This window comes from Oncorhynchus masou, chromosome 29 (assembly GCF_036934945.1).
Source record: "Oncorhynchus masou masou isolate Uvic2021 chromosome 29, UVic_Omas_1.1, whole genome shotgun sequence".
Classification (NCBI taxonomy): Eukaryota; Metazoa; Chordata; class Actinopteri; order Salmoniformes; family Salmonidae; genus Oncorhynchus; species Oncorhynchus masou.
This window is the reverse complement of record NC_088240.1, coordinates 23,139,861-23,161,626: the sequence shown is the minus strand read 5'-3', so window position 1 is coordinate 23,161,626 and position 21,766 is coordinate 23,139,861. Positions and strand designations below refer to the sequence as shown.

General features: G+C 42.9%; 2 protein-coding genes across 3 annotated transcripts in view; both read right to left on the bottom strand.

The window, feature by feature from the left end:
- LOC135519205 (LIM and senescent cell antigen-like-containing domain protein 1) overlaps positions 1–1,256 on the bottom strand; it is a 42,229-nt gene extending 40,973 nt beyond the window's left edge. The window contains exon 1 of the mRNA XM_064944302.1: positions 1,002–1,256. Coding sequence (XP_064800374.1) covers positions 1,002–1,039 — 38 coding nt within the window. The 5' untranslated portion in view covers positions 1,040–1,256. The remainder of the gene's footprint in view (positions 1–1,001) is intronic.
- Positions 1,257–1,828: 572 nt separating this feature from the next.
- LOC135519204 (GRIP and coiled-coil domain-containing protein 2-like) overlaps positions 1,829–21,766 on the bottom strand; it is a 34,677-nt gene continuing 14,739 nt past the window's right edge. For both annotated transcript variants that reach the window (XM_064944297.1, XM_064944298.1), the window contains 14 exons: positions 20,727–20,846; positions 20,074–20,238; positions 19,654–19,758; positions 17,453–17,615; positions 16,919–17,019; positions 16,662–16,739; positions 16,235–16,372; positions 15,430–15,551; positions 15,157–15,333; positions 14,795–15,003; positions 10,689–10,895; positions 10,405–10,544; positions 8,906–9,107; positions 1,829–4,163 (listed from right to left, as the gene is read on the bottom strand). In XM_064944297.1, coding sequence (XP_064800369.1) covers positions 4,090–4,163; positions 8,906–9,107; positions 10,405–10,544; positions 10,689–10,895; positions 14,795–15,003; positions 15,157–15,333; positions 15,430–15,551; positions 16,235–16,372; positions 16,662–16,739; positions 16,919–17,019; positions 17,453–17,615; positions 19,654–19,758; positions 20,074–20,238; positions 20,727–20,846 — 2,001 coding nt within the window. In that variant the 3' untranslated portion in view covers positions 1,829–4,089. The remainder of the gene's footprint in view (positions 4,164–8,905; positions 9,108–10,404; positions 10,545–10,688; positions 10,896–14,794; positions 15,004–15,156; positions 15,334–15,429; positions 15,552–16,234; positions 16,373–16,661; positions 16,740–16,918; positions 17,020–17,452; positions 17,616–19,653; positions 19,759–20,073; positions 20,239–20,726; positions 20,847–21,766) is intronic.

The window sequence follows — 21,766 nt, the reverse complement described above, 5'->3', positions numbered from 1 at the left end:
ATCAGCTCTTTTCACATCAGATCTGATTGACAAAAAAAAACTATTAGTGAAAGAAAAATCAGAATTGGGCTGCCTGTGTAAACACAGCCTAAACACTGTTGTCCTTATGACCACAACAAGGTGTCAAATGGTCCCAGGCCTAGGCTACTTCAGTCTAGTAACATAGTAAATGTTAATCCGGGACACTCAAATTAGTATGATAAATCCGGGACACTCAAATTAGTATGATATGTTACATGTGGTATAGTTACATAAAACAGAAGTTTACTTATGGCAAAAATTAAAGTATGGTGGTTGGTCGGGGTGACTGGGTGGGCGTATAACGTGAACGTCTAGCAACCCAAAGGTTGGGTGTTCTTACGTCATCACTGTAAACTTTAGCTAATTAGCAACTACTTAGCATGTTAGCTAAGCCTTCAACCTAACGCCTAACCTTAACCCCTACCCTCGCGAACATTAGCCTCCTAGCTACAGTTCGTGACAACAAATTGGAATTCGTAACATCTTACGTTTAGCAAATTCCCTAAAATATTGTACTAATTTCAATTATTAACATATTGTATGAATTCGTAACATATCATCCGAAGTTTGCAACAAGTAGGTCTACAACTGTAAAGTACAGCTGTACAATCTAATTCAGGCTTTAATAAATGTCAGCAAAGTAGCCCCCTGCAGAGCAGCAAATAAAATACGTTTGTTCATATATCTCATTGTGAATAGGCCTAACCAGATTGATTAAGATTATTCCATGTTGTTCAGTAGTCTATCCTGTAAACGAAAGTAGGCCGCGTTGTGATTGTTACATTACTTCACCAGTGGTCACACCCTACACTGCATCAATTCTTCTGTGCGCGACTGCAGACAGCGCTGATCCGGGTCATTGAATTCAACAGGCTGCAATTTCGTTTGTCAAGAGTCAACAGACGGCGAATGATACTCTACAAACTCTTTATAGAAGCAGATTTGGTCCATCATACAGTTATTTTCTGTCCAGTGCTCACCCGTTGCCGTTGGTCATTTCTTCTACCACCCCCAACATCTTCTGGACTGCAGGGGTTTCGTCTCCACCGGCCTTTCTCCCCCCAGATGTTTGGGTCTCGAGGGGATGTATTTTAGATAGACTACTGTTAACAAGATACACTTTCTTTGTAATGGCGAATGAGCCTCGCCTGTTTCTCTATCAGTGTACAATCTGGCTACTGCGCTAAAATGTCATTTAACCGGACTAGACCCGCCCTCTCGGGAACTTCACATTTTAGTCAAGTCATCCATGTTGGGACCACATTAGGCTAGCCTTTACTGTAAATACCGAGACAGATGCATCAGGGGGTTAATATCCTACCTAGAAATACATTTCATGGAAACCGTCAACCCTCATGCACTAACTGTTCTTATTTCATTGCGCTGTTTAGGTCTATTTCCAACATATTTTCCCGCTAAACATGGCGCGATGAAATCTTCCCGAACAGCACCGGTTTTCCACAGAAGCACCTTCAGTAAAACAATACATTATATTTGGCAAACTACTTCACAGGAATTTGAGCTATAAAGTTATAATTATTGTGTGCCATTGGGGGCTCAGTTGGGCGCTCCTCGAAAGTGTTTTATGTTTTAAAAAGCGTTCGATCAAATTAACAAAAAATGAAATTCAACTATAAAAAGACACTAATGTAGACTATAACTTTGAAGTACATAGCCTACTCGTGCTCATTGTGCTTACGTCATGTAACTGGGAATATATTTCCTTAAAAGGAAGTATTTCCCGGATGAGGAAACATCTGAAAGGTCTTTCTCTAGGCTATCCCTTAGAAATACAGATAATACATAATGAGTGTGTGTTATAATGGACATTTTCACTCCAGATCACTTTATTTAATCAACTAAAATCTTTAACACAGTAAATATTTATTTCAATTGACATGTGTATTCACAGTTAAATAATAAGGATTGTGGTTAGGCTCCTTATTGCAGGTCTTCTCTTCATAAAATGGTAGGTCTAAAACGTAAGCTTATATTTGGACTTATTTGTCCTTTTGTAAAACACTTCTTACCCAGAATACGACAAGACATCAACCAAACTGTGAGGACTGGAAACCCTCACCAGTGTACTACAAAAATCAATAACCATGTTTAATCTTAAACTATAGCCTAATAAATCTCTTAAAATAAAATGTTCATCATTAACACAATACTTTCCCTAGTGATTAATTAAAAGTACATTCAGTTATTCCCATGTATTACTGGTCCCCCCAATCCTCCCTCGTTCATTAATAAGAAGCAGAAGCAGCTGCCTTAGGAATGATACAGAACAATGATATTAGCATGTCACCCTGGGTAAGAGATGTGCCAGTTCATGTTTGCCCCCTTATTTCCAATATATGGGAAATAGGATGCAATTTCAGATATAAAGCACTACCATACGACTACAGAGCAAAGCAGAGACTGGCATTTTACCCAACCACTGATATCCAGAACCATTTCTGCATGTTTGGTTAAATTGGAAAAGACGCAGCCCCACATTGTAAAAACATGGTAATTACACAGTAAATACATAGTAATTACCATATACACAGAGTACAAAATATTGGTAAAACCTGCTCTTTCCATGACAGACTGACCAGGTGAATCTAGGTGTAAGCTATGATCTCATATTGATGTCACTTGTTAAATCCACTTCAATCAGTGTAGATGAAGGGGAGGAGACATGTTAAAGAAGGACTTTTAAGCCTTGAGACATGGATTGTGTATGTGTGCCATTTAGAGGGTGAATGGGCAAGACAAAAGATTTAAGAGCTTTTGAACGGGTTATTGTAGTAGGTGCCAGGCGCACCGGTTAGAGTGTGTCAAGAACTGCAACGCTACTGTTATTTTTCACGCCCAAGTTTGCAGTGTGTATCAAGAATGGTCCACTACCCAAAGGACATCCAGCCAATTTGACACAACTGTGTGAAGCATTGGAGTCAAAATGGACCAGCATCTCTTGTAGAGTCCATTCCCCTACAAATTCAGGCTGTTCTAAGGGCAAAAAAATGGTGCAACTCAATATTAGGAAGGTGTTCTTAATGTTCTGTACACTCAGGGTATATTTACATATAGTTAAGTTGTTCCCAATTACAGATTATGTACCTATATATTACCAGAGCATCCTTTGGTATGTGATATTGATACATCAAAATAAATTAAATAGGTGTGAATTTGAACATATGTTTTTATCATTTAGCAGACACTCATATCCAGAGCGACTTACAGGAGTAATTCGAATTAAGTGCCTTGCTCAAGGGCACATCAACATATTTTTCACCTAGTCGGCTCGGGGATTCGAACCACCAACCTTTTGGTTACTGGCACAACACACTTAAAGCAAATTTGTGGTTGATCCAAAGGCTCCGTATGTAGGGTGTGACGCAATTGCGGAGCCTCCGGAGGCATGAACAGGCCAAACTGAGCTCCGTACCACATTTCCGTGCGCCTCCCAAATGTATTAACAATGTGGAGGGCTCAGTATAGCTCCGCATTGACATAATTGGTTGACGGTAGGTCCTGTATAAACACAAACTCACTTCATTGACAACTTCCTTCACAACAGTTCTGCGAAGCGCAAGGAGTATGAATACCTGCCTTCTGCAGAGGCCATATCACCATAAATGCTGCAAGGCAAATGTAGATGTGGGATTGACCATACAGCGCCTTTTAACTGCTAGGCTACCTGCTGCCCTGTATCAGACCTATGATGAGTGAGCAATGAAAACAGATGGTCAAATCTGTAACAAGAGTCATAGTTCACTTCATGAATTATTGTAAAACATAAGTGTTGCTTGGAATTGATTGTTACAAAGCAACAAAATCTATCTCATAAAAATAATCCCAGTAATGACTGAGGTATTGGTGAATTAACCCACCATAAATGGTTCAGTAACGTACCATCAGCTAAAAAAATAGAGTACTGGCATTGCTGACTACTGGCTTTTTTTCAAGTAGATGGATGATCATCAATATATTAAGACTTTTTAATTACTCAGTTGATCAGACATATGGACCATATGAAAGTGAAGGCAGGTAGAAAGAGGACATTGGTTGATGTGTGTGTGTTCATCTGATGCCTGACCAACTGTGTAGGTAGGAGGTCCATCCTGAGCCTCTAGCTCCTCCCACCTCCTCTTCACCTGCAGCAGAAAGAGACCGGGTTAGAAATACAGGGAAGACACTGCAGTATCAACACAGTGGAGGTAGGAGGTCCATCCTGAGCCTCTAGCTCCTCCCACCTCCTCCTCACCTGCAGCAGAAAGAGACCGGGTTAGAAATACAGGGAAGACACTGCAGTATCAACACAGTGGAGGTAGGAGGTCCATCCTGAGCCTCTAGCTCCTCCCACCTCCTCCTCACCTGCAGCAGAAAGTGACCAGGTTAGAAATACAGGGAAGACACTGCAGCATCAACACAGTATTTCATATACAGTTGAAGTGGGAAGTTTACATACACCTGAGCCAAATACATTTGAACTCAGTTTTTCACAATTCCTGACATTTAATCAGAGTAAAAATTCCCCATTTTAGGTCAGTTAGGATCACCACTTTATTTTAAGAAGGTGAAATGTCAGAATAATAGCAGAGAATGATTTATTTCAGCTTTGATTTCTTTAATGACATTCCCAGTGGGTTAGAAGTTTACATACACTCAAGTAGTATTTGGTAGCATTGCCTTCAAATTGTTTAACTTGGGTGTAACATTTGGGTAGCCTACCACAAACTTCCCACAATAAGTTGAGTGAATTTTGGCCCATTCCTCCTGACAGAGCTGGTATAACTGAGTCAGGTGTGTCGGCCTCATTGCTCGCACACGCTTTTTCAGTTCTGCCCACAAATGTTCTATAGGATTGAGGTCAGGCCTTTGCGATGGCCACTCCAATACCTTGACTTTGTTGTCCTTAAGCCATTTTGCCACAACTTCGGAAGTATGCTTGGGGTCAGTGTCCATTTGGAAGACCCATTTGCAACAAAGCTTTAACTTCCTGACTGATGTCTTGAGATGTTGCTTCAATATATCCACCTAATTTTCCTTCATCCTCCTTCCTCATGACCCATCTATTTTGTGAAGCGCACCAGTCCCCCCTGCAGCAAAGTACCACCACAACATGATGCTGCCATCCCCATGCTTCACAGTTGGGATGGTGTCTTCGGCTTGCAAACCTCTCCCTTTTTCCTCCAAACATAACAATGGTCATTATGGCCAAACGGTTCTATTTTTGTTTCATCAGACCAGAGGACATTTCTCCAAAAAGTACGATCTTTGTCCCCATCTGCAGTTGCAAACTGTAGTCTGGGTTTTTTATGGCGGTTTTCGAACAGTAGCTTCTTTCTTGCTGAGCGGCCTTTCAGGTTATGTCGATATAGGAATCATTTTACTGTGGATAGAAACTTTTGTACCGTTTCCTCCAGCATCTTCACAAGGTCCTTTGCTGCTGTTCTGGGATTGATTTGCACTTTTTCACCAAAGTACGTTAATCTTTAGGAGACAGAACGCGTCTCCTTCCTGAGCGGTATGACGGTTGCGTGGTCCCATGGTGTTTATACTTGCGTACTATTATTTGTACAGATGAACGTGGTACTTTCAGGCGTTTGCTCCTAAACATAAACCAGACTTGTCAACACTTTTATTTTGAGGTCTTTGCTGATTTCTTTTGATTTTCCCATGATGTCAAGCAAAAAGGTACTGAGTTTGAAGGTAGGCCTTGAAATACATCCACAGGTACACCTCCAATTGACTCAAATGATGTTAATTAGCCTACCTAATTTTCTGGTATTATCCAAGCTGTTTAAAGGCACAGTCAACTTAGTGTATGTAAACTTCTAACCCACTGGAATTGTGATACAGTGAATAAGTGAAATAATCTGTCTGTAAATCATTTGTTGGAAAAATTACTTGATTCATGCACAAAGTAGATGTCCTAACTGACAAACCGAAAACTATAGTTTATTAACAAGAAATGTGTGGAGTGGTTAAAAAAACAAGTATTAATGACTCCAACCTAAGTGTATGTAAACTTCCGATTTCAACTCCAGTGTTGACCTATATAGAATGTTGACGATATCTCTGCAATTTAATTTCACTGACCTTACTACTACTTAGAAAACAATGGGTATATGTGTGTGTGTGTGTATATATGTATATATATATATATATATATATATATATGTGTGTGCTTGTTTACAGTGTCTGTGTATTTGTTTACAGTGTGTATGTGTATTCGTTTACAGTGTGTGTGTGTGTATGTATATATGTTTGTTTGTTTACAGTGTATGTATGTATATATGTGTGTTTGTTCAGTGTGTGTGTGTGTTGTGTGTGTTTGTTTACAGTGTGTGTGTGTGTATATGTGTGTGCTTGTTTACAGTGTGTATGTATATATATATAATGTGTGTATTTGTTTACAGTGCGTGTGTGTATGCATATGTATGTGTATATGCACACATACATACGTGTGTGTGCGTTTACAGTGTATTTGTTTACAGTGTGTGTGTATGTATATATGTTTGTTTGTTCACAGTGTGTGTGTATATGTGTGTGTTTGTATGCGTGTGTGCTTGTTTACAGTGTGTGTGTGTTTGTATGTGTGTGTGTGTGCTTGTTTACAGTGTGTGTGTTTGTTTACAGTGTGTGTATGTATACATGTGTGTGCTTGTTTACAGTGTGTGCATATATATGTGTATTTGTTTACAGTGTGTGTGTACGTATACATGTGTGTTTGTTTACAGTGTGTATGTGTATGTATATATGTATATGCACACATACATACATGTGTGTGTGTTTGTTTACAGTGTCTGTATGTATGTATGTATGTATGTATGTATGTATGTATGTATGTATGTATGTATACGTATGTGTACGTATGTACGCAACCCCTATTACCAGCCTGTTCAACCTCTCTTTCATATCGTCTGAGATCCCCAAGGATTGGAAAGCTGCCGCAGTCATCCCCCTCTTCAAAGGGGGAGACACCCTGGACCCAAACTGTTACAGACCTATATCCATTCTGCCTTGCCTATCTAAGGTCTTCGAAAGCCAAGTCAACAAACAGGTCACTGACCATCTCGAATCCCACCGTACCTTCTCCGCTATGCAATCTGGTTTCCGAGCCGGTCACGGGTGCACCTCAGCCACACTCAAGGTACTAAACGACATCATAACCGCCATCGATAAAAGACAGTACTGTGCAGCCATCTTCATCGACCTTGCCAAGGCTTTCGACTCTGTCAATCACCATATTCTTATCGGCAGACTCAGTAGCCTCGGTTTTTCGGATGACTGCCTTGCCTGGTTCACCAATTACTTTGCAGACAGAGTTCAGTGTGTCAAATCGGAGGGCATGCTGTCCGGTCCTCTGGCAGTCTCTATGGGGGTGCCACAGGGTTCAATTCTCGGGCCGACTCTTTTCTCTGTATATATCAATGATGTTGCTCTTGCTGCGGGCGATTCCCTGATCCACCTCTACGCAGACGACACCATTCTATATACTTTCGGCCCGTCATTGGACACTGTGCTATCTAACCTCCAAACGAGCTTCAATGCCATACAACACTCCTTCCGTGGCCTCCAACTGCTCTTAAACGCTAGAAAAACCAAATGCATGCTTTTCAACCGATCGCTGCCTGCACCCGCTTGCCCGACTAGCATCACCACACTGGATGGTTCCGACCTTGAATATGTGGACACCTATAAGTACCTAGGTGTCTGGCTAGACTGCAAACTCTCCTTCCAGACCCATATCAAACATCTCCAATCGAAAATCAAATCAAGAGTCGGCTTTCTATTCCGTAACAAAGCCTCCTTCACTCACGCTGCCAAGCTTACCCTAGTAAAACTGACTATCCTACCGATCCTCGACTTCGGCGATGTCATCTACAAAATTGCTTCCAACACTCTTCTCAGCAAACTGGATGCAGTTTATCACAGTGCCATCCGTTTTGTCACTAAAGCACCTTATACTACCCACCACTGCGACTTGTATGCTCTAGTCGGCTGGCCCTCGCTACATATTCGTCGCAAGACCCACTGGCTCCAGGTCGTCTACAAGGCCATGCTAGGTAAAGCTCCGCCTTATCTCAGTTCACTGGTCACGATGGCAACACCCATCCGTAGCACGCGCTCCAGCAGGTGTATCTCACTGATCATCCCTAAAGCCAACACCTCATTCGGCCGCCTTTCGTTCCAGTACTCTGCCGCCTGTGACTGGAACGAATTGCAAAAATCGCTGAAGTTGGAGACCTTTATCTCCCTCACCAACTTCAAACATCAGCTATCTGAGCAGCTAACCGATCGCTGCAGCTGTACATAATCTATTGGTAAATAGCCCACCCATTTTCACCTACCTCATCCCCACAGTTTTTATTTATTTACTTTTCTGCTCTTTTGCAAACCAATATCTCTACCTGTACATGATCATTTATCAATCCAGTGTTAATCTGCAATATTGTAATTATTCGCCTACCTCCTCATGCCTTTTGCACACATTGTATATAGACTCCCCTTTTTTTTCTATTGTGTTATTGACTTGTTAATTGTTTACTCCATGTGTAACTCTGTGTTGTCTGTTCACACTGCTATGCTTTATCTTGGCCAGGTCGCAGTTGTAAATGAGAACTTGTTCTCAACTAGCCTACCTGGTTAAATAAAGATGAAATAAAAAAAATAAAAAGTAATATATATATATATATATGTGTGTGTGTGTTTGTTTACAGTGTGTGCGTGTGTTTGTTTACAGTGTGTGTGTGTGTATGTGTGTTTGTTTACAGTGTGTGTGTGTGTGTGTGTTTGTTTACAGTGTGTGTGTGTATGTGTGTTTGTTTACAGTGTGTGTGTGTGTGTGTATATATACATGTGTGTTTGTTTACAGTGTGTGTGTACCTACCCATTGCGATAGCAGCCAGTTTATTCTTCTCCTCAGGGCTGAGTTGTAACATGGTGTGTATGACAGGGAGTAGAGCCTGTCTCTCGCTGCCTGACTGCAGGAAGATGAACTGCAGGAGGACATTCTTCAGATACTCCAGGTTGGCTACACTCTTCTCTCTCTCATGGTTACGCTCCAGACGACGCACTTCAGACTTCAACAGCTACAGAAGAACGAACAAGTACACAAAGAAACAAGTATGAATGTGTGAGCACTGTATATGTAAGTATTCAGGGCAGAGCCCCACCTGTTTTGAGCTCCACATTTTTAGCAACAATGTTTTGCATGTTATTTTGGCATTAATATGTGTCACATATCAGTTTTGCCAATAATGTTAAAAAAATATATCTTTGAGTTAATAAAGCCGCATACAAACATGGTCTCTTTTTTTGTTTTGAGTAAAGCAGCTCCAAATACAGGTGTTTCAGCCTAGCTCAGTGCTTCCTGTGGTGGTGGTGCAAGCCAGCAGAAAATACGGATTGAGACGTATTTGAGCAGTGATTGGCTCAGTGTTCTGTCACTCATGGGGACACTACGTCTCCAGTAAGTAGAACTAGAAAATTGGGTGCTGCCATAGAGTTACATTAGAAGTGTCCATCCGAGAAGGATCAAGGTTATAGGCCACAGCTAATGTGATTTGATGAAATTTTATCTACAGTAGCGTTGATTGCCCTGATCATGTCAACATCATACTTTCAAAATCTTAGCTAGCAGTCATCATCATGAAGCAAGTCGACAATCTACTGGCAAATCATTTTTAATCCTTGTCATATGAAGAGAAATAATGAAGAGAAATTTTAGATAAAACATCTCAGTGCTCATCGGCCATTGGACATAAACATTACACAACAAGTTGGAAATCGCAAATTCAACAATGAGTGGTTTGGAAGGAATCAGTGAGGCTAACTGCAAGCATTGCAAATCAATCATTGGCCTGCTATTCAGTGGAGTGGCTGTGTGGTACAAAGTATAAGATTATGGGTATTTTTTCAGAGTTTAAAATGATAAACATTCAACATTGGCCATGCTGTCAGTGAAGCATGATGTGCTGTGCTCAAAACAGCTGTTAACACAGAACTGCAAAATCTGAGATCAAGACACCTGGGAACTCGGAAAAAATGAGCTACGACTGGGAAAATACGCTGTGAACTTTCATCCAATTCGGAACGTGGGCCTCTTTCTAGAGCTACGACCTGAAGATCACGGACCCCCCCCCCCCTCCATGTTCTGCCCATGTTCTGAATTCTGTTGCCGTACATTTCAAAAGTGGTGAACAAATAGTTATATTGACTATGTCCGTCCCAGCTCACTCATTAATGTCTTAATCCAAATGATTGGATCCATTATATATATTTTGTCCCACCAAGATTTAGAAGTTAAAATCACCACTGTCTGTAAGTGGGAGAGCATCTGTGAAAGAGAGCATATCTGTTTCATCAGTACTGTGTGTGTGTACGTACATTGACCTGTTCCATCAGAACAGCGTTAGTAGCTTCGGTCTCATGCAGTAGACTGTTCATGTGTTCCATACTGCGTGTAGCTGTGGTCAACTTCTGATTCAACTCCTCTTTAGTCGGCTCCACCTGCCACACAAACGGCTCTGCAACCAATCACACAAACAAAATGGTCTTTTAGCAGACAGTTGTATTCGAAGACAGTTCACAGTATATAAAAAAAGTATCCCTTGTGGGAACCAATCCAACAACTCCATAGCCTTTGGAGACATGCATGTATACACACGTACCCTGTTTGGGGTCTGGGGAGGTGAGTAGTCGCTCCAGTGAGGGTAGGTATGTGGATGACAGGGACTCTGTCTCGGAGGTCTCCATGCCCTCCCCCTCCTCTCGAGCCATGGACTGGAGATCACTGAGGCCCAGCCCCCCCGTTCCCCCAAGGTCCACGGGCCGGCGGTCCACCGCTGACTTACGACTGGCCTGGACTGGAGCTGGACCTGGAGGGAGACAACACATATCATACAGTCATGCTGGGCAGAGAGCAACAATGTCATTCCATATTTCACAAGTGTGAAATCCAGAAGCGTAGAAGACTGGCGGATACATTTATAAACAGACAAAAACATAATTTTTTTTAAAGGTGCTGAACAAGAGCAGATTCCACAGGTAGGTGTGTTTGAGTGTGTGTGTGAGAGAGACAGAGGCAGAGAAATGGCAGGTGCTGGTGGGCAGACAGTGTCTGATTGATGGACAGAGCATGAGAAACCTGTGGGTAGAACCACCTGCAGCCTACATTGCCCTTCACACCCTAGACAACACACACAGCTTTGTCTTACTATACTTGTTAGGACTTTTTGGGGACCAACAATTGATCCCCATTAAAAATCCTATTTTCCCTAAACCTAAAATAGCTTTTTTTACAAGTCAGGACAGGCAAAATGTCCTCACTTCTTTTAATTTTAGTTCGTTTACTTTCCTGGTGAGGACTTCTGGTACTCACAAGTATAGTAAAATGTGCCCACACACACAGTCTCTGGAACCTTTTGACTATAATCTGCACTTTGAGATTCAATCAAATCTAGAACCTTTTACAGTTCAGATGAAGGAAGGGAGACAAGGAGAGGAAGCTTTTTATGACTATAGGAAGGGATCCAGCCCTGCTGTCTCCAGAAGTACTGCTTGGCCCAACTCTGTGTGTTAGGGTGGCACTAATGACCAGGTTCTCCAGATGCCAGTGTGCTAGTGCCACCCAGAGGGGTGGGCAGAGCAGAGCTGGTTAAGGCTGGATGGGCTTTCTGTACCCTTCACACTAACTAACACCTGGCTAGGCTGCTGAGATGAAGTGTGTACCATCTTTACACACCTGCACTACAACACTGGATGAGTAAGATGAAAAGACAGACCGCGGGAGGGAGGGGGAGGGAGCGAGACAAAAAGAGAGTGCATGCTCCAGAGACCAGGTGTATGTGAGGTGATATATTATCACTATCAGCTCTGCTCTCTCATACTCAACTCACAACTTGGGCTGTTACGGTGTCAGTATTAGTGCCACACCGGCGGTCACGAGTCATGACGGCAGTCAAATTCTACGTGAACGTTTAGTCACGGTAATTAGGCTTCTCTAAGCTCTGATGCTGCTGATGGTCATTCAAAGCCTAACAAACTTTCTAACTGCCTGGTAATAGGCACTCTAAATGTATTTGAAAATCTAAGCAAACATTTCATGAGAGCCCATGAGCTCATGTTGCGCAACATTTCTATAGGCTATGCATTTGCTTGATAAAAAACATCCCATCAGCTTATATTTATTTATCAACTTTCCTAATATTAAGCCCAATGCTTCACTTTACAACAGCCGTATAAACTACCTGGCTGGCATGAAAATGAACCACGGGAAAAACCTCCTCCAGTTGCTATTCAAGTGCACAGAGGACGTTTTATTTGTTTTTTTAAATAATCATGCCCCTGTTCCCGAGACTGGTGCGTGATAATGGTCCATTCTAAATCAAAACAAATTCCACACATATATTATTTAGTATATGTAAACACAACACTAACTGAAGAATAGTCTGATGGGTGACAATATTAGTGAATGATGTATTATCACTTGTGAATGGTGCCCAGCTTGTGCAGTAAGGAAAAAAACAGCGCATGCCTTTTTTTTGCGACTTTTTCAAATCATAGTCGCACACCTCATGTTGCCTTGCCCATAGACCTATAGTATATGTTTTGATAAGGTTTGTATCACAACTAAAGTGGCCAAATAACTTCTTAAAATGATGGACATTCATCCGATTTATAATGGTGTAGAGCTTAACTGGCAAACATAGGTTGCAGGTGAGTTTCAAGTTTGGGGAAGACAATTTTCACCATAAACACACACCTATAAAGCATTACATGCATAACTGCATTTGTAGTCACTTAAGTGCAAATGCAATCGCAAATCACAAACACAATCAAAACAGTCCATTATACTTTTAAAACTGACCTCACTGTGATGATCAATTTGAAGAAAGAAGTTCAACAGCAGGTTGAAACAATGTAAACGAAATGGACAGAGCTTTCTAAGGTGATGATTCATTCAGAACCCTCATATGCATATTAGAGCACATGCATAGGCTTATCAGCCCAAGCCCCCCCCCTCCCCAGAAAAACTTAATTCAAATGATGACTGTGCCATTATACAATACATAGCCTACCGCATATTACGCATGGCAGAAAAACATAAAACTAAACTGATTTAACATGTCTTTGATACATAATTGGTCTAGCCTTTGAGTGAGGACTGTATAATTATGCATATTGGATGGACTGGTTACCTTATGCTACGCTCCAAAATGTCAACGCATGAGTCTGGGAGAGAACATATAACCCTCGGGGTTGCTGGGAGAGAACATATAACCCTCGGGGTTGCTGGGAGAGAACATATAACCCTCGGGGTTGCTGGGAGAGAACATATAACCCTCGGGGTTGCTGTTGATTCATTGTGCAGGACGGCTTACAGTTAGCCAACAATTTGTCCATTTGTATTTGAAAAGCCGAGTAATAGGGATTTATTTGACATTTTCATAATTAATTGGGTAACACATGATCTTTAGCTATAATGAATATCCCATCTCCTCATCTCCTTTATTCCTTTCTGCAACATGCAGAGGGGCTGTCAACAGTTTAGTGAAGTGTGTTTAGTTGCGAAAACATGTTACTATCGATGTTCCTGAACAGATTTCACTTGGTTTCCCAAAGTAAGCCCTGGGTAGCTGCAGGAACAAGGCTGGAGAGCCCATTGCATACAGAGTTTGTGTGGAATAGCAGTGAGAGCATCTTCCTACCCCTCAAACGGAGGTTGATGTGTGAAGTGAAGTGTCGTTGTATTTACTTCTCAGCTGTTCATATTAAGCACATGAACTGCTATAAAACCGAAGTAGCCAACCAGGCATCATTGAAAACCAGAGGGTGGGAAAGCGTGCTGCCTTCATTCTCTATTCCAGTGCATACAGATGACATCTTCCTCTGCCCCTGCTCCTGACCATTTGATAAGGGCCATTCTAAATCAAAACTCATTTGACATATTAGTAAAGACAATATTCTGATGGGTAAAAATCACTTGAGAGAACAGCTGCGCAGTCTGACGAAAAGAACAGTCGGAAGTTTTCTTTGCTACTTTCTCAAACTATCAATAGCATATAGTCGCACTATGCAGCCCATATGTTTGGATTTCTAAGACATTCTAAGGTTTGTATCATTAATGACTAAAGTTGCCAAATAACTGTAAATCTAGCGTAGTCTATAGAACCTTTCAAATGATCACTTTTATGTTCAACATAGCCTTCATTATGTGAACTCGCTCTGGAATGGGACAAACATCCTTCCTATTTTTATTCAGCTATGTTCAATTATATTCTTACTATAAAATAATGACACGGGACTTATAAGACTATCTTATCAGCTTAATGTACAATCCTATAGCATGGAGCATAGCCAGATAACACAGTAGACCAACTCATATTCTGTTGTTTTGAAATACATTTTCTTCATATCATGTTTCTTTAGACCTGACTAAAATAAATACTGGCTTAACTGTGATGGTGTATATTAAATGGATTTGTTCCAAAGGTGCACCTGAGCAGCTTGTATGTGTGGAGGTCTGGAGAGGCCAAACGTGTTTATGTTAATTAACGGTCAACTACCTTGAGCCCGGCAGTCTTCTGCATGACTGCCACAGCCCTACTCACCACCCCTGCTCTACCTTTCCCCTGGCCTCTATCCATCTCCCACTCTCCCTCTTTAACCCAACACTCACCCCCTCTCCTCTCCTTTCCAAAACCCCACTCTCCTCTTTCCGTCTATCAACCCAATCCTGTTCTCCCTCTCTACTCTCCTCTCCCTCCCGTCTTACTGGTCTGTTTCTGCAGTGTAAACAGTTGGTTCTCCAGCCGGGTCATCTGGTTCTGCAGGGTCTCTACTGTAGTTCTGTGTTCATCCTGAAGGTGGCGGATCTGCTCCCTGAACCCTGAGCGCTGGGCCACGGCCTGCGAGGTCAGCTGACCCACCGTCTGAGCATGCTCTGTTCGCAGTGACATAATCTCAGCCTGGAGAGACATGAATCTGGGGGGGGGGAAGAGAGGAGAGAGGATGAAATAAAAGGAGAGAGGGGCAAACAGATTAAGGCTGTTACTGTGGACTTGAATGTTAACAGACTGAGAAAATCTATTAGCTCTGAGAGGTAATACAAGTATTCAGGCGCACATAAACCTGTACCTCTCTCTGAGCTCGGCCTCTTTAGCAACGGTCTCCTGCAGTATCTTGTTGTGTCGTTCCAGCAGTGTGTCATGTTCCATCTGGAGCTGTTGTAGTTCTGCAGTGCTCACCGCCAGACTCTGCTGACTGTCCTGCAGCTTGGCTTTATACTGGTCCACCAAGTACTCCATCTGCTCTCTGTCACACACTCATTATCATCATATGACACACACCACACAGATTATCATCATATGACACACACCACACACACACACACAGTATCTGTAGATATACCTCTCCTGTTTAGTGGCGTCTACATCGCTCTGTGCTGAGGTTTTGTTCTTCTGTTGTTTGAGGACGTTGTGAACTCTGACCTTATAGCTGTCAAACTCAGCAGTGACAGATGACAGCTCAGCCTTTGAAATAACATTCACATCACACATTAATTAATGTTTTACTTAATTAAAAGCCAAACAAACTGTTTGTAAGCACACATTTTAGAAGCACATATTAGATGGTAGCGGTTTTCATATTACATCTCTATTTTCACCCTGAACTGCATGTAGTTGTGTTTCTGCAGACCAGCAGTACATTAACATGATGGTGTATTGTGTGCCAATGTATCAGTATTGTAATGAATAGTACAGTGTTAGTGTGTACGTCCCTGAGGTAGGAAACCCAGCAGCACTTCCTCTAACGTGGAGCCAGACCGTACCATTCATCATCACCCACTGGACCCCAGGGGGACACCCCCATAATAAAATGTTTGGTTCCAACCATTTAGCAAAGCTGCACACTAACACTTAACTGATGAGAAATCCATAGCGATATTTCTACTGCCTGAGCTGAGAGAGGGGATGGAGAGAGAGAGAAAGAGAGAGACATTGGTTCAGACAGAGGTTGGAAGAGGGAGAGAGGAAAGGAGAGGGAGTGCGAAGGAGAGAGAAGTTGGGAGAGGAGAGAGAAGATGAGGGAGAATGAGAGAGAGAGATGGGGTTTAGGGTAGAGGAACGGAGACGAGATGTAAAGGGAAGGCAGAGAGAGAAAATAAAATGAGAGAGGGAGGAGAGAACTGGATGATGATTGTGAGTGTACCTACCCTGGCAGTGTTAGCCTCCTGCTGTAGTGTGGTCAGTCTCTGTTGAAGGGAGCTGCTTGTTCTCTGCTGTTGTTCAGTCAGAGTCCTCAGCTGCTCCTGCAGTCTGTGGCGCTCCGCAGTCAGGTCACAGCACTGGATCTATACAAGAACACAAGAGCCACTGATAACTGATACAACACTTAGGGACAGATAACATTGTGACACAGTATGTACTCGTCCATTACCCCTTTCAGACAGAGGGTGTTTCATTGAAAGCACAGTCTTGTTGCAGGCTCAGATGTCTATTTGTATTTATTATAGATCCCCATTAGATAGCCTAGCTACTCTTCCTGGGGTCCAGGAAAAATTAAAAACATTACAACACATTCACAACAGATTTCACAACACATTAAGTCTGTCTGAATGGGTTCAGCGTCTGCCATCTTACCTTGTTGTTCTCTAGTTGCTGTTGATGTGCCTCCAGCTCTCCCTTCATAGAGGCCAGCGTCATCATCTGAATGGCTTCCTGCACACACACACACTTAATACACTACTTACCTTCACAGCCACTACACATTCAAGGAAACCCCAACTCCAATATATTACAGAACACTGTAAACACTCATTTGACTAAAGTAGTGACGTAGGAAGAGGTCCACTGGGACCCTCTCTGTACTCCAGGTAACCAGGTCCCTTGGGTCTGACCTGTCTCTTGGCATCAGCCAGGTCTTTCTTGGTTTTCACCAGCAGCTGTTTCATCTTGGAGCTCTTATCCTCCCCCTGGTCCAGCTGGGACTTCAGAACCTCTGGGAGAACACACAGAAACAGGTTAGAAGAATGGATAACAGTAGAAAGGCCATTGTTATAATGAATGAAACATATTATAGAGACGTATACACTTTTGATTTGCAGTAAACTTAGTTTGTTAGGGGTTCCTTGAGTGGCGCAGCGGTCTAAGGCACTGCATCGCAGTGCTAGAGGCGTCACTACAAACCCGGGTTCAATCCCAGGCTGTATTACAACCGACCATGATCGGGATTCCCATAGAGTGGCGCACAATTGGCCCTGCGTCGTCTGGGTTAGGGGAGGGTTTGGCTGTCATTGTAAATAATAATTTGTTCTCAACTGAGTTGCCTAGTTAAATAAAAAGGTACAAAATGTAAAAAAAGATTTAGTGCTTTCGTTAGGAAAGTAAGTATGTCAGTGGGGCAAATGGTAGGGATCAGTGTTTGTGGGTACCGATCTCCTGGTTGAGTATGTCTTCTTTCTGTGTGTGTGTGTGTATCTGTGTTTTCAGCTCCTCCACACACACGTCCTTCTCTGACAGTTTGGTGTTGAGTTCTTTGACCAGGCGTTCATAGTCTGCCATCTCCATGTCCAACAACGAGCTCTGCTGGGCCTCCTGGAAGAATAACACACACACACACATTCACCACAGATCAATATAGATGAGGTATATCTCACTGGTCACCCCCAAAGCCAATTCCTCCTTTGGTCGTCTTTCCTTCCAGTTCTCTGCTGCCCATGACTGGAACGAATTGCAAAAAAAAATAAAAAATAAATAAATAAAATAAAATCGCCCTCACTAGCTTTAAGCACCAGCTGTCAGAGCAGCTTACAGATCACTGCACCTGTACATAGCCCATCTGTAAACAGCCCATCTATCTACCTACCTCATCCCCATACTGGTATTTATTTATTTATTTTGCTCCTTTGCACCCCAGTATCTCTACCTGCACATTCATCTTCTGCCGATCTACCATTCCAGTGTTTAATTGCTATATTGTAATTACTACGCCACCATGGCCTATTTATTGCCTTAACATTCCTCATTTGCACTCACTGTGTATAGACTTTTTGTTATCTTTTGTTCTACTGTATTATTGACTGTATGTTTGTTTATTCCATGTGTAACTCTGCGTTGTTGTATATGTTGAACTGCTATGCTTTATCTTGGCCAGGTCACAGTTGCAAACAAGAACTTCTCAACTAGCCTACCTGGTTAAATAAAGGTGTTCTCAACAAGCCTACCTGGTTAAATAAAGGTGTTCTCAACTAGCCTACCTGGTTAAATAAAGGTGTTCTCAACTAGCCTACCTGGTTAAATAAAGGTGTTCTCAACAAGCCTACCTGGTTAAATAAAGGTGTTCTCAACAAGCCTACCTGGTTAAATAAAGGTGTTCTCAACAAGCCTACCTGGTTAAATAAAGGTGCTCTCAACAAGCCTACCTGGTTAAATAAAGGTGAAATAAAGATACACACTGTCTGCATCGTAACGTATAAACACACAATCCCATTTCTACACATATCTTAGTATGAGTAATGCGAAAGCATCTTCCAGTGCTTGAGGGTAAAATGTTACTTTGACATCCTGCTAGATTCTGAGTGTTGTTTTTTCGGACTAGAGGCAACACAACACACATCACGGTACACATCACAACACAACGACACACATCATCACATCGCGACACCCATCACAACACAACGACACACATCATCACATCGCGACACACATCACAACATCACGGCACACATCGCGGCACACATCACAACGCGACACATCATCGCGACACACGGCGTCGCGACACACGGCGTCGTGACACACGGCGTCGTGACACACGGCGTCACGACACACGGCGTCACGACACACGGCGTCACGACACACGGCGTCACGACACACGGCGTCACGACACACGGCGTCACGACACACATCACATCACCACACACATCACCACATCACGACACACATCACCACATCACGACACACATCACCACATCACCACATCACCACACACAGCTCCCAGTGAAGGTTATAAGTAAGAGCTTTACCACCTCTTTGTTTAAGTGGCCTTGCCATGTGTGTGCGTGTGTGTGCGGGGTATGTGTACCTTGCCATGTGTGTGCGGGGTATGGTGTACCTTGCCATGTGTGTGCAGGGTATGGTGTACCTTGCCATGTGTGTGCGGGGTATGGTGTACCTTGCCATGTGTGTGCGTGTGTGTGTGGTATTGTGTACCTTGCCATGTGTGTGCGTGGTATTGTGTACCTTGCCATGTGTGTGCGTGGTATTGTGTACCTTGCCATGTGTGTGCGTGGTATGGTGTACCTTGCCATGTGTGTGCGGGGTATGGTGTACCTTGCCATGTGTGTGCGGGGTATGGTGTACCTTGCCATGTGTGTGCGGGGTATGGTGTACCTTGCCATGTGTGTGCGGGGTATGGTGTACCTTGCCATGTGTGTGTGTGGTATTGTGTACCTTGCCATGTGTGTGCGTGTGTGTGTGTGGTATTGTGTACCTTGCCATGTGTGTGCGTGTGTGTGTGTGGTATTGTGTACCTTGCCATGTGTGTGCGTGGTATTGTGTACCTTGCCATGTGTGTGCGGGGTATTGTGTGCGGGGTATTGTGTACCTTGCCATGTGTTTGTGTGGTATTGTGTACCTTGCGTAGCTGCTCCAGCTCCTGTGTTGTCTGCTGAGACTGCTGCTTCTGTCTCCGGAGCTGAACTGTCAACTCCTCCACCTCCTTCTGCAACGACGACATCTCCTGGAGACACAAAACACGGTTATATTTTTGGGTGACCAACAACTGATTCCAAATTCCAAATCCTATTTTCCCTAACCTTAAACATACCCCTTAAGTCTAAAATAGCCTTTTTAGAAGCGATGACTGGAAAAAATGTCCTCACTTCTCTGAATTTTTGTTACTTTACAATTCTTGTGAGGACTTCTGGTACTCAGAAGAATAGTAAAACGTGTACACACATTTAGGTAATTTAGCAGACGCTCTTATCCAAAGCGACTTACAATCAGTGCATTGAACAGAAATAGTTCTCACACACACACACACACACACACACACCTTTGTCTTCTGTTCCTTCAGTAGTCGCTCAGCCTGCAGGTCTTTGTTCAGGGTGTCTGTCTGTCTGTGGAGTTCTGCTGTCTGTCCTTCCATCTGTCTCACCGTATTCCTCAGAGTCTCCAATTCGGTCATCAGGTCCTCCCTCTCCGACCACAGCTGTTCATGCTGGACACAGAACACACACATAATCAAACTTCACTCATGAGTTCTTGGCAAACACCAGTCCCCTTGGCCATATAAATCAGCCAGCCAGGGATACAGAACACTTCAACAATAACATCACACCAGGTAAACATATCCAACATAAAGACATCCAGGGAAGTCTCAGACACTGTTATGAGTTTCTCTGTCTGTATTGTCCCAGGGGAGCATCTTGGCTCACACAGCCAAGACCAGCATCTGTCTCAGTAGACTGACAACGCCACAACAGCAGATGGAACCAGCCACTGGTTCATTTACACACACTCCGTTACTTCACAAGAAACTGACAATTAGGAAGAGAAAAATACAATCATAAGAAGAGGAGGAATGAAAATGAAGTAATGGACGGTTTGTATTTGGACCGAGGGGGAAATTGTCAGTTTGGTTGAGCACGCTGGATGACTTCTGAGCATGGTTTGTGTGTGAGACTGTAGTGTGTGTGTCTGTGTTACCTGTTGTACTGCGTTGTTTAGTCGTTTGGTCAGCTCGGAGATCTGTTTCTCAGCTCCCTCCACCGTCTCTCTCTCCTTATCCAGCTGCTCTGTCTGCCTGTCGTAGTCCAGCTGCAAGTTCTGTAACACACACACTTAGTATTAAACACATTCACTATTGAATAGGCGTTGTGCAGCTTAATTAAGCAATAAGGCACGAGGTGGTGTGGTATGTTTTATGCACGACACAACACGGAGTGCCTAGATACAGCCCTTAGCCGTGGTATATTCGCCATATACCACAAACCCCCGAGGAGCATTATTGCTATTATAAACTGGTTAACAACATAATTAGAACATTAAAAATACATGTTCTCTCTATATATATCGGGTCTGATATACCACGGCATGCAGCCAAATCAGCATTCAGGGCTCGAACCACCCGGTTTATAATGCAGATTAACACCAGCGCATATGTCAAGCTGCCCGTTCTACAGCGACAGGGTATTCAAACTTCACATGCGCCGAACACAATAAGAGCAGACTTTACCGTCAAATGCTTACTTACAAGCCCTTAACCAACAGTGCAGTTCAAGAAGAGTTAAGAAACTGTTTACCAGGTAGACTAAAGTAAAAAGTAATAATAAAAAGTAACACAATAAGAATAGCAATGCTATATACAGGGGGCACTGGTACTGAGTCAGTGTGCGGGGGTACAGGCTAGTTGAGGTAATGTGTACATGGAGGTGGGGGTGAAGTGACTATGCATAGATAATAAACAGTGAGTAACAGCAGAGTACAAAGGGGGGGGGGGTCGTCAATGCAAATTATCCGGTGGCGACTTTATTAATTGTTCAACAGTCTAATGGCTTGAGGGTAGAAACTGTTGAGAAGCCTTTTGTTCCTAGACTTGGCGCTCCGGTACCGCTTGCCGTGCGGTAGCAGAGACACCAGTCTATAACTTGGATGCCTGGAGTCTCTGACAATTTTATGGGCTTTCCTTGACACCGCCTAGTATATAGGTCCTGGATGGCAGGAAGTTAGGCCCCAGTGATGTACTG